This window comes from Numida meleagris, chromosome 21, assembly GCF_002078875.1.
Source record: "Numida meleagris isolate 19003 breed g44 Domestic line chromosome 21, NumMel1.0, whole genome shotgun sequence".
Classification (NCBI taxonomy): domain Eukaryota; kingdom Metazoa; phylum Chordata; class Aves; order Galliformes; family Numididae; genus Numida; species Numida meleagris.
In genome coordinates, this window is record NC_034429.1 from 4,507,924 (window position 1) to 4,520,188 (window position 12,265).

The 12,265-nt window shown below is 57.6% G+C and overlaps 3 protein-coding genes across 6 annotated transcripts in view; 2 read left to right on the forward strand and 1 right to left on the reverse strand.

Moving 5' to 3' along the window:
• Positions 1-4,117, forward strand: part of RETSAT (retinol saturase) — a 6,691-nt gene extending 2,574 nt beyond the window's left edge. Inside the window, exons 5-11 of the mRNA XM_021374892.1 lie at positions 678-875; positions 952-1,071; positions 1,489-1,627; positions 1,703-1,812; positions 2,133-2,299; positions 2,562-2,721; positions 3,026-4,117. Of these exons, the coding sequence (XP_021230567.1) occupies positions 678-875; positions 952-1,071; positions 1,489-1,627; positions 1,703-1,812; positions 2,133-2,299; positions 2,562-2,721; positions 3,026-3,171 (1,040 nt within the window). The 3' untranslated portion in view covers positions 3,172-4,117. The remainder of the gene's footprint in view (positions 1-677; positions 876-951; positions 1,072-1,488; positions 1,628-1,702; positions 1,813-2,132; positions 2,300-2,561; positions 2,722-3,025) is intronic.
• LOC110387106 (caspase-3-like) lies at positions 4,214-8,999 on the forward strand. Its single transcript, XM_021374905.1, has 4 exons — positions 4,214-5,037; positions 5,265-5,437; positions 6,655-6,784; positions 7,137-8,999. Exons 1-4 carry the CDS (start codon positions 4,836-4,838, stop codon positions 7,412-7,414), a joined length of 783 nt encoding a protein of 260 aa, XP_021230580.1. The 5' UTR covers positions 4,214-4,835; the 3' UTR covers positions 7,415-8,999.
• TGOLN2 (trans-golgi network protein 2) overlaps positions 9,088-12,265 on the reverse strand; it is a 4,798-nt gene continuing 1,620 nt past the window's right edge. The window contains exons 3-5 of one of the 4 annotated variants that reach the window (XM_021374900.1): positions 11,872-12,265; positions 11,072-11,155; positions 9,088-10,922 (exon numbers count right to left, since the gene is read on the reverse strand). In XM_021374900.1, coding sequence (XP_021230575.1) covers positions 10,917-10,922; positions 11,072-11,155; positions 11,872-12,265 — 484 coding nt within the window. In that variant the 3' untranslated portion in view covers positions 9,088-10,916. The remainder of the gene's footprint in view (positions 10,923-11,071; positions 11,156-11,871) is intronic. The other 3 variants (XM_021374901.1, XM_021374903.1, XM_021374899.1) reach the window with 3 other exon arrangements.

Here is a 12,265-nt window from a genome sequence, read left to right on the forward strand (position 1 = left end):
TCCCCTTTCCCTTCTTTTCCCCTTTCCCTTCTTTTCCCCTTTCCCTTCTTTTCCCCTTTCCCTTCTTTTCCCCTTTCCCTTCTTTTCCCCTTTCCCTCTCCTCTTCTCTCCCTTCTTCTTTCCCGACCCTTTCCCTCTCCCCTTTCCTCTTTCCTCTTTCCCTGTGCCCTTTGCCCTTTCTCTTTGCCCTTTCCACTGTCTTCTTTCCCCTTTTCCTTTCCCATTTCCCCTTCCTTTCCTTTCAGAAGCTCATCCCAGCTCCCACCTCACATCCCCTGCTTTGCCTTTGCATCACTCCACCGCAATAGAACCCCTGAGAGCAGGACGTTGTGTCCCACGTCCTCCACACCCACCCCATCCCGAGGCCTTTCCCCACGTCCTTAAACTTCCCCGCAGTACTCCTGCAGGCGGAGGAGCGGCCGTCCTGCCCTGACCCGGTGCCCTGAGTTTCCTCCCCCCTGTCCCAGCTCCAAGTGATTCAGGGCACTGGAGAGCAGCCCAGGGTTGTGAAACCCAGAGCTGTGGGGTGATGCCCCGGGCACATCAATGCCTACTCCTCGCAGGGACCTCTGCTCCTCTTTTCTCCGCGTGCTTCCCCCCACCCAAGCCTTTCCTCATCCTAACCCCTTCAGGATACGCTGTAAACCCAGTCAGACCATGATGTGTTCCCGTTCCAGGTGTGCTGCCCTCCAAGGCCAGCTTCTCCCTGCACAGCATCCTGGTGCAGCACTACCTGTGGGGTGCCTGGTACCCCAAGGGCGGTTCGGGGGAGATTGTCTTCCACACCATCCCCATCATCCAGAAGGCCGGCGGCAACGTGCTGGGCCGGGCACCAGTGCAGAGCATCCTGCTGGACTCCCAGGGCAGAGCCTGCGGTGAGCGGCACGGCCGGGACACGGCTCCCCCCATTCCCTTTGTGCTGCCATTACCCCCAGCCCTCCTCCCTTCCAGGTGTGAGCGTCAAGAAGGGCCAGGACGTGGTGAACATCTTCGCTCCCATCATCATCTCGGACGCGGGGATATTCAACACCTACGAGCGGCTGCTGCCACCCGAGGCGCGCGCTTTGCCTGGTAAAGCCCCTTAGTGCGGCGCTGGGTTTAATTGGGATTAGGGCAGTAATCCCCTCTCAGCCCCAACGCCCCATCAGTGAACGTCGCGTTGCAGTAATTCCTTCCCAGACGGCAGCAAAGCCCGGTGCGTCCCGCTGCGGACTACAAGCATTCAGAACAGGAGCACAGAAATTACAGAAAGTGGTTAAATATGCCCCAACCCCGCACTGGGCTCGCCCTAAAACTCCCCAGATGGGAACGGACCAATAGGCAAAACCTTCCCAAACTGGGAACGGCAGCACCACCGCTTTATGGCTCCCGGTGGTCCTCCCGCCCCGGGGCTGCACATGGGATGCTCCCAGCTAGATCCAAGCCAATGGGAGTGATGTGGGGCCGAGCACGGCTTCCCCTCCACCCTCGCTTTTCTTCGTTCCGCAGAGATCCAGTCCCGGCTGCGCATGGCGACTCACGGCGAAGGCGGCTTCACCGTCTTCGTGGGGCTCAGGGGCTCAAGCCGGGAGCTGGGGCTGGAAGCCAGCAACTACTACGTCTACTCGGACACCAACCTGGACCAAATGTATGTCCTGCTTCACTAAGTGTGGAGGAGAGACATCTCCGGGCGGTGACTCAGAACCCCTGCGTCTCTCTGCAGAATGCGGCGCTACTACAACTGCTCCCGCGACGAGGCTGCTGCCAACATCCCCCTGCTGTTCATCACCAGCCCGTCCGCCAAAGACCCCACGTGGGAGATGCGGTACCCAGGTGACGCAGCGCCGTGCAACCTCACCGGGTGCGGGTTCATTGGCCAACCCCCAATGCTGCTGCATCACAGCGTGGGTTTTTGGAGATGGGGCTGTGAGCTGGCTTCATTCGGAGGGCGGGATGAGGGTCTCCAAGCTGCTGGGCGGTTTGCTCGTGGGAAGTTTGCTGCAGGCGCAAGGAAGGGAGGAGAGGCTCCGCTGGATGCCTGCACCAAGAGCTTGGGACCACAGCTGCCCAGATGTTGGCGCGAGAATGAGGATTTGGGGCTTGTGGCACTGGGTGGGCAGAAGGACAGATGCCCCGACCTTGTCCCCCTGCAGGTAAAAGCACGCTGTCCATCATCACCATGGCCAAGTACGAGTGGTTCGAGGAGTGGAAAGACAAGCCGGTCCATAAGCGGGGAGATGCTTACGAGGACGTGAAGAAGACCTTTGTGGACACCGTCATGCAGACTGTCTTCAAACTGTACCCCCACATCGAGGACAAGGTGAGGCAATATGGGGTTTGTGGGTCCTTGGGGTCAGATCCTGGCTCCTGTCCGCCCCGTGCACACTGGGGCTGCAGCGGTGAGGTTTGGCTGGGCAGAGGGGCACCAACCCATCGGACTAAACATGGCCTCAACCACCACCCAGAATTCTGCAGGGAGGTTTGTCCCAGACCATACCCCATGAAAGCAGCATTCCAGAGCGCGAGGCACCCTGCACCATCGTGCCTGCTCCATTGGGACCGCGTCCATTTTTCCCTCATAGGTCGAGTACGTCTCGGGGGGGACACCGCTGACCAACCAGCACTACATCGCCAGCCCCCGGGGGGAGTTCTACGGCATGGACCACGACATGGCGCGCACGCAGATCGAAGCCATTGCCACGGCGCGGCCGCAGACGGCCATCCCCAACCTCTACCTGACAGGTACCGCGTCCTCCGTTCTGTGGGGGTGGCTCCAGGGAAGCAGAGTGGGAAGGCGAAGCCTTAAATCCTGCAGTGAAACGAGGGGACGAGCTGCTGCCGCGCTATGGGGTGATGCTCGAGCCGCTGGCGCGTGTCAAAGCGCATCCCCACCATGCGACCCCAGCGGCAGAGGCACTGTGCGTGCCCAGCCTCCCTGCCTGGCACTGCTGTGCTGAGCTGGGCAGGATGAAGCCCTCTCTGTGCTGGGGATGGAGAAGGGCCGGGATGCAGAACCGGGGGTGGCACTGTCCCCTCTGTCTCGCAGGGCAGGACGTGGCTCTGTGCGGCTTTGCCGGAGCGCTGCAGGGAGCCTTCCTCTGCACCAGCGCCATCCTCAAGCGCAACATCTACCTGGACGCCATCCGGCTGCAGAAGCGCGTGAAGGGCTCCAATGGCAAGAAGAAGGACTGAGGCCGGGTCCCACGGCTGGGACCCCCTTCCTTCTCCCTGGTGGCTTGCTTGCATTGCTCGCGTCCTTCCCTAATGGCACCGCGGGATCAACGCCCGTCGAGAAGCCGCTTGCACTCCCATCTTGGTCCCGTCTCGCTGCAGCTCATCTCCCCGTGCTCCACACGCTGCTGCCTCCTCCCCACTGCCTGTTTGAAGGGAAAAACCCTTTTCCCAGCACAAGGAAGAGAGGATCCCGATCCTATACAACCACAGCACCACCCAGCACCGCTGGATGCCCTGTGGTGTCAGAGCCACTCGGGCTGCCAGAGAAGCATCCAGCCCCATGGGCACCTGCCTGGCTGAGGGCAGCGAGCCCCACACCGCTGCTTTTCCCCTTGCAGGCAGCAGCTTTGGGCTGAACGGGGCTGGGAAAACTTCTCATGGAGCTGGCATCCCCGGGGCGGTGGAGGCTGAGGAATGAACCCCTCCCTACATACAGAGCCGCCCGGGCGGCGTTGAACCGGTTTTCCATCAGACCCATTTACCATCAGCCCTGCACAGTGCTGGATGCTGCACGTGGCTGCACTGAAGCGAGGGTGCATCAGCCCCAGTGCTGTGTGAGGAAGGAGAGGCTCCAGGCTGCGGAGCTGTGCCAGGGAGCCAGCTCCGGGCTGAGTTCAGTGGGGCAGCAGAGCAAGCGCTGCACGTGCTGGGATGGATTGCACTCAGGGTGGATTGACTTAAGGCGATGTAAAGCTGCTCAGGAGCGATGGGCAGTGCTTCCAGATGGGGTCTCACTGTGAATGCAGCCCTGTGATGCTGTGGAGCTGTCGGTTCTGCCCTGAGCAGATGTTGTCTGTCTGTCTGTCTGCTGGGAAATGCTTGGGAGCACAACCAAAGCCTTCACCACCGCCCCAGTGCTGGGAAGGGTGAGAAGGAGAGAAATAAAACAGCCTTGTGATGGGAACAGTGTGCCTTGTGGTGGGGGAGCAGCGGGGCGGTGCTGGCCCTGGGGCCGAGCGTGGGTCCTGTGGTGGGGGGACAGCAGCATGGGGGAATGCAGAGTTCAGGAAGGGAAAGACAGAGGAGGTGCAGTTTGGAGCCATCCTTGCAATCGTCCTGCGGCGGCACAGGCCGCTCTGGGGCGTTGTGTATGTGCCATCAGTGGGTGCCCCAGCGCCAGGCAATGAGCACTGCAGTGCTGGCTCTGCTCTGTGGACTTCAGTCCGTGTTGAAGTCCTGCTGGACGAGGGAGTGGTTTTCCCACTGCCAGCAACAAGAGCGGGAGCAGCCGGGATGTGGGGGAAGCCGAGTGCTGCAGCCCTGGGGGAGAGAGGCAGGGCGGTTTCCCAGCTGCTCCCACGCCCAGCACCTCGCAGGCATCTCCCTGCAGCCTCCTGCCCCCATCCCACGCAGCGAGGTGCAGGCACTTCGTTCCCCAGCCCTCCTCTTTTTTTTTCCCCAAGCTGAGAGTGCTCAGCGAGCCCAGGGGCGAACCCGGATCTCCTGCCCCTGTGACTCACGCACAGGTGACATCTGGCTCCATGGCAGCTGACGGGGCACTGCCCCTGCCTTGTCTGCAGGCACTGCAGCAGCAGCAGACGTGTCCCGAAGGAGCGCCCGGGGCTCGCTGCCCCTGCCCCAGGGTTTAAAGGCCACTGACCCCTCTGAGGGGACGTCCCAGAATGTCCCGGCCACGGCAAAGCCGGGCGCTTGTCATCGTCAACACCGATTTCTGCAGCAGCGATGGTGACGTGGGGCTCAGGCCCCGCCGAGGAGCCAGGAGGGAAGCTGAGAAGCTCTCTCGGGCGCTGGCGCAGCTCAGCTACAAGGTGAAGCTGATGCACAACAGGACAGCCAAGGAGATGGAGGAACTCTACCAGCAAGGTGAGGCCCCCAAACCACTTTCCTGCTCCCAGCTCCCACCCCTGCAGCACCCTGCATCCCTGCCCAAAGGCACCTTGAGACAGACAGAAACCAACCCCCATCCAGACCCAGGCCCTCGTGGTCCCTCCATCACACAGCAGGGGCTCAGAGCTGGAGCTGGGGCTCCCAGCACCCTCACACAGCCCCCAGCTCGCAGCCTGGGAGCTGAGTGTGGCTGTGCCCCACAGAGTGCAGCCATGAGCACGGGGATTACTTTGTGAGCATCATCTCCAGCCACGGGGAGGAGGGGGCCGTGCTGGGCTGTGACTGCAGACCGCTCCGGCTCACCCGCATCTTCCAGATCTTGTCATCCCGGAACTGCCCGGCGCTCGCCGAGAGACCCAAAGTCTTCTTCATTCAGGTAACGCCGCTGCTGGGCGATAACGCCATCCCTTCTTGCTGACTCTGCACAAGCGCTGTTGTAATTGCAGACTTTGTTACCCAGGTGCCACTCACCACTGTACTCTATCTTTGATGCTTTCACTGATTCTGAGGTCACCTCTCCCCCGCTGGCAGCAGCCCTGTGCCCGGGGCAGGAGTGCTTCCCCCCCATGTGCACCCTGCACACTGCCTGAACTTTCACCAAGTTTTTCCTTTCCAGGAAGGGTGACCTTGCTGGGCTCAGCCTCCCTCCCACATGCCACCGGGGTGTAGCTGAGTCTCTAAAAGTTGCCCTCAGATTCCATGACATTGACATTTGGGCAAGGGGGGGCTGGTTGAAAACACCCTGGCAGGAAGCGAGCCCCAGAGCACAGTGCAGATTAGGGAGGATTAGATGAGAGCAAATAGACAGTGCAGCAACCTGCAGCCTGGACGGATCCCAGCAGATAGTGTCAGCTCTGCAAACATCCAAATACACGGAAATCCTCGCCTGAGAGCAAGCACAAATCACTTGTGGCACTCGTTTCCTGCTAGGAAGAGGGCTCAGCCACCATGCCTGTTGACAACACGGGCCACCTCCAGCAGACAGAACTGGAGACCATGGTGGGCACCTGGCTCGGTGGGATGCCGGGAGAGCTGTCCCCCTATGGCTGTCCCCCTATGGCTGTCCCCCCTTAGGGCATGCTGAGTGCCAAGGTGCTGAAGCTGCTTCCAGGCATCCCCCAGGCCATGCGAGGACCCCTGCAAGAGCTGTGCAGGTGGTGATGAGAGCAGAAGTGGCTCTGGGAGGGATGCATGTGTCCTCAGGGTGGACCCAGCTGTGCTGGTCCTTCACCTGACTTCCCAAAATCCCATCCCTGGAAGGAAGCTCCAACCACTGCATAGCATCAGCAACTGCTGTGTTCCAAGGGGAACCCCCCAAGTGGGCTCTGGTGTCTCCAGATGTAGTCCTGGAGCCTACAGGAACATGAGGGGAAGAGAGGCTGCCCCTCTCCTGGGGGGAGAGAGAAATCACGGAATCATTACGTTTGGAAAAGACCTCCAAGATCCCCAAGTCCAACCCCAGCGCAGCCCACCATGCCTACTGTCCCTCAGTGCCATGGTTCTTGAGAGGATGGGGGTGCACAGCGGCCCCAAAGACCCCACCCGGAGCTCCCCCAGAGCACAGGGAAGCCAACAGCTGCGTTCTGCCTGCAGGCATGTCGGGGGGCCGCGCTGGACCAGGGGGTGTTCGTGGAGACTGACAGCGGGCAGCCAGAGCCGGACAGCTTCTCAGAGTACCTGCGCATCCCCCCCAACACCGCTGTGATGTTCGCCTGCAGCCCAGGTGAGGAAACCCCCAGAGAGGGTCAGCAGGGCGCAGGGCTCAGCGCCTGCCCTTCCACAGTGCTAGGAGGGGCTGTAGGGTCATGGAGGGCTGTAGGGTCACATGGGGCTGTAGGGTCATGAGTCCTCCCCTCAGCCCCCTCTCTGTGCTGAACAGACCTTCCCCTTTTCCCCCAGACCCCATCCCACCCCCACTGCCCTCCTGTAGACGCTCACAGTTTTCATCCTTCTGACACCATGGCACACAAAATGAACAGTTTCCAGCGCTTCTTTCTCCCAGAGAGGGGGAGCGTGAGGCCCCATGTCCCCCCGCCTGCCACCCATCACGCCGTTCCTCCCTCTGCACCCCGCAGGCTACGGGGCCTTCCTGAACCCCGCGGGATCCATGTTCCTGCAGGCGCTGCTGGCAGCGCTGGCTGGGGAGGAGCGCGGCCTGGCCCTCAGCCGCTTGGCCACCCGCCTCAACGCGGCCGTGGCCCTGGGCTGCCAGGCCCGCGGCGCCTACGAGGGCTGCAAGCAGATGCCCTGCTTCGTCACCAACCTGCCGCGGGACGTCTTCCCCTTCTCGGCTGCGGATGAGCCCCAGGAAGGGATGGAGGAGGAGGAGCAGCAGAAGCCCGCGGCCTCCTAGGGGGAAATAGAGAAACACAACAGAAACCCCCCCAGAAAGGTGCCCTGGGCTGTGCCGGAGCTGCCCGGGGTACAAGGAAAGTCTGGGGTGCATCACGGCCCTATCACGACCCAGGGGGAGGGATGTCACCCTGCTGCTCGATGGCAGGCCGTGTTTACGTGTGGTTCTAGCAGGGCTCGTGCTCCCACTTATCCCCGCCATCTCCTGCCATGAAAGAGCCCCGGTGCTGTGAACACCGCCTCATCCATGCTGTTATCTAAGTGACCCTGAACAGACCACGGAACACGGGCTTTTTTTTCTTAGGGAGGAAAAGCTGATGTTTGCCTGCCTGGTGCCCTGCCCGTAAGGAAAACACTGCTGTGTTGGTGTAAAGATCGCAGCAGGCCCGAGGTGTTTGTCCTTACGATTGTTTCTCCGTTCAAAACTTTAAAAATAAACAGGGACCAGTGGTCAGAACTTGGGGGCGGATTGGGGTGGGTTCTCCTTTCGTCTCCGGCACCAAAAAACAAGCACAATAAAACCTCCCTCCAGCGCCCACCCTGCGCCCAAGCATTAAATCTGTGTTGCCTGCACCCCAAGGGCCTCTCAGACAAACCCTGCTCGTGTTGGTATTTCTCAACCCCGAGCAACCCAGCTCCGATAGGCAGAGCCCTACCCAGCCCCACAGATAATTTTGGTGTCAATTAGCAGGACTTTGGATCCTCAGCAGGCAGGTGGTACCACTGTCCCAACACCACCCCACGCTCCGGGGTGCTCACATTGCTGCCTCTTGTCAAGGATCTCCTGGGTTGCTCCCTCCCTATGCACTTGCTCTGCCTGTAGGAAGAAAACAATTTGGAGACCCTTACAGCACCCCCAGGTCGAGGCAAAGCTGGGCAAGGGGCTTAGAGCTGTTGGAAGAGTCCAGTTCTGGCTTCTCCAGGAAATGACCCCGAAGATGTGCAGAGCTGTGAATGTAGCAATGCTCAGAAGAGCTTTCACCAGCCCAACATGCAATTGAACAGTTTTCATTTTTAATCCCCTGCTTTCACCACTCTGTCTGCCCCCAAGCTCTCAGCAATCCGGTCAAGGGGGAAGAAGAAAGAAATCACCAGCAGCCCTCCCCTTCTCCTCGCCTGTCCTCAGCTGGTGCCAGCCAAGCTGGCGGCACAAGGGTGGACTTTCTCCTTCCGGAGAGAAAGCGGGGGAAAGTTTATTCCGTGCACTGCAGGAAGCACCGCACTGCACCCATGTGCACCCTCAACACGTTCACCCTGCCAGCAGCACCCTGCCCTGGGCTCCTTCTCTCCCAGTCCATCCCGGTGCCGCAGCCACTGGGTGCTGCTCGAGGAGCCTCCCTGTGGGTGAAGGAGGGAAGGCAGAGCTGTAAAAAGCATCGGAGCGCGGCTGCACCTCGCCTGCTGGCTCAGCCCACAGCGCTGACCCAGGGCCAGCTGGGTGAAAGGGGAAGCACTCAAACAGCTCGAAGTGAAAGGCCGTCTGGTTTCGTTCCGGCTGCAGCGTGCTCGGTCATGGGACGACTGAGTTTGCATCCACAAACGGAGGCTCTGCACAAAGCCTAGAATACCAGCAATGATCAAAGAGATTGGGGGGGTTTAAAGCTTTTTGTTTTTTCTGCCAGGTTTCAAAGATTGGGCAAACAACGCGCGCGCACACAGAACAGGGCTCAAAACTTTATTTTTTAAATCATTTATTGACTTTACCACACAGAAAAAAAAGAAATATAAAAATCCTGGTCCTTCAAAGCAAGTTGTGTTGCACTGCAGCAGGAAACAAACCATGTGCTGGTCCACACTGGCAAGGCAGCGGGCCCAGGAGCAGCCCCACCCTGTGAAAAATTACGTACCCCCAGATACTGTCCATTCAGAAATGTGCCGTGGCCAAAGGGAAAGGGCTTCACGTGCCTTGACCGGTTTGAAACACACTGCATAAATCCAAACAGCATTAAAAAGGAATGTCCAGACAAGGGAATTTCCCTGCCCTTGTCACCCTGCAGCCGTGGGGCAAGGTTACCCTTTGTGCAGGGCCAGGAACAGGCGGCCCCCCCCCAGCCTTGCAGGGGGACAGGACTCCTCTGTGCAGCTCTGGGGGGGATGCATACCCGTGTGAACAGCCCTCAATGTGTCACAGCCATCTTCTTCTGCCCATGTAGGAAAAAAACCCAAACTAACAAGCTGGGCAGGCACTTGACATACACCCTTCGGAAGTGCCCTGTCTCGAGGAAACATCTTTGGAGTACAACTACAAAAATAAAACCAGCATCACAGCTACAGCTCGGGAATCAACACGTTTTGCAGCCTTCAATACAACCAGTGCTAGTACGTCCCAGGCCCTCATTTAAGTGCCCCACAGTGACGCTGAGAAAATCAGCAATAAGATGCTGGCGATCTGTACATTCAACCACGTAAAACTTCCCACAGCAGGGGGGGACAGAGCAGTGGAAGAGCAGAGAGAGCTCTGGGAGCTGCAGGAACCCTTCTGCACGCAGGGCAGCTGCGTGGGAAGGAGCTGCGCCTTTCCTGCTGAGGAGCCTCAGTACCGAAGAAGAGAAGGTTTGAACGACCGCAAGTTCCATTCATCCCAAACGCTTCAGGACTGCCGTCCACTCTGCATCATCGCCATGACGTTTTACAGTGGGGAAGAGAGTCATATTTTGAGGTGAAGTTTGCTCCATCACCACAGCCATATGGCACAGAACTTCATAAGCCTGACTGGCTCGCTTTCACAGCATCAAACTAATAGTCCTCATTAGTGCAAGCATCTTGGCTGTCAGGACCACAAGGGAACAGACCCATGTGGAGCACAACAGCCACAGCGCAGGTAAGGAAGTCTAAGCTACAACCAGAGGGCCAAGGGCAGCTCCAGCGCTCCTGAAGGTGTGCATTAAGGTGAGAACTGAGATGTGAAGCTAACATTGCCTTCATCACAGAGAGAAAGAAAAGAAACCAATCAAATCAGAGTCCTTGGCAGATCATTTCCAAGCTAGTGCCATCAGTCACGCTCCAAACTTTAGCATCCAAATACAATGGACAGAGAAAGAGAAGGTCTGTGCCTCCAGCAGGACGGTGCTGGTTACAAAGGCAGCTCTATGACTCTGAAAGGGGAGAATCAGATGGCTCATTTCGCAGGCGGATTTTTTTCAAGAGGAGACATCAGTACAGTAGACGGCAAATCCCATTTCATTTGGACACAGAAGTTCTGTCAAGTGCCAGAGCTGGCTTATCTTGGGCCATGGTCTAGAAACCAGACACCCAAGCAGAAACTGATTCATTTTCAGGCCACTGGGAAAGGAGAAACACATTTTAAGGAAGTGAGAAGTTGAACAATACCAAGGTGCAGGTGCAAAAGTAAAAGCATTTCCCCTTCCTCCTGTCCTCTGAGATCTGAAGTCGACAGCAAAGCTACGATTCAGAGTGCTACAGCAGGGCAGTCGGTGGTGTCCCAGTACTCATGTCTTGTCATCGCCACGCACCTTTCTCCCACTGAACACCTGAGGAGGAATCTAGATCTGGAAAGGGAAAAAGAAAAGTTAAAACGATGCGAAAGCTCACAATAGCTTCCCATCACATAAAATAACTACAGATGCATCTGAATTCAAGGACAAAAGATGAAAAAATGTTTCAAGGGGAAGACAAGACGGACGTCTCTGACCCTTACCTTTTGATCCAGCCGCTGATAATCGCCAGACTTGGGCCGCCGACCACCTTTTGATCGTTTCCCTTCCAGGGCAAAAGCGATGATCTGTTGAGAGGCAGGGACAAGGTGAGCAGGATAGGAACGAGCAAATGCAGTTTTTCTGACTTCTAACAGAGGCGCTTTCCAGTGGGCCAAAGAGAGAGAAGCTTTGCTTGCCTCCTTTTAAAAGCACTTGAAACAAATGTCATCGTTTAAAAGCAGCTAAGATTGAAAACAGGAAAGAATGAGGCTTTCCAACACACAGAAAACAGGAAGAAGTTGTCCCCTCTCCTACCTCAAAAACAGCCTTTCAGGAGGGAAGAAAACAACAGAAAAGATGAGAGTTATGTCACTTGGGCTGTATTCCCCCGTGCAGTGCTATTTAAAGACAAGTCTTTCGCAACCTGCTACAGAAGACTCATTGTCTGTGAGAAACATGGGGCAGCTGCACAGATCTTTTCCTTTTCTCCTCTCTCAGCTCCATTTCTCACTGCTGAAAATAACCACTGGAGCCAAGGCCATCCAATTTCCACAGAGATCTTTCCCGGTTACAACACTCCTCCCTGCTCATCTCAAAGCTGTTGAGAACAAGGCCTCAAATTAAACATTAACCAAACCCACGCAGCAAGCAAGAGGCTTCAGCAGGAAGCAAAAGGCAAAAATGAGAGCAGCAAAGGGGAAAGATCTTCAACCAAGCATGTCCCCACCTGCAGCACTAACGACAGGGAAGGAAGCTCCTAAACCACTGTGGGGGAACTTGGGCAAGGAGCAGAGCCACTCACCTTCCGTTTGTTGTGATAGGCAACATACAGAGCAGCGACAATAATAGCCGTGGTCACCAGATAGGCAAAGAAGTGGCTGTTCTCTGACTTCTCCCCCGGAGAAACAGGAATACTCTTCTCTCCCTCCTTATTAAATGAGGCAGCACCATTACCATTCCTAGCCCCATGCTCTTCCTCTTGGAGCTCGTCACCATCTGGAGAGCCTTCAGTGTCATGAGCTGACTGTGAGGACTGGCCTTTATTTCCCAACGAGTCTGCCTCGCCTTGCTGGTTGGTCTGGCTGTTGGTGTTGTCAGGCTGTTGGTTGGTCTGGCTGTTGGCGTTGTCATGCTGCTGGTTGTTGCCACTGCCTTGCTGGTTGGTCTGGCTGTTGGCGTTGTCATGTTGCTGGTTG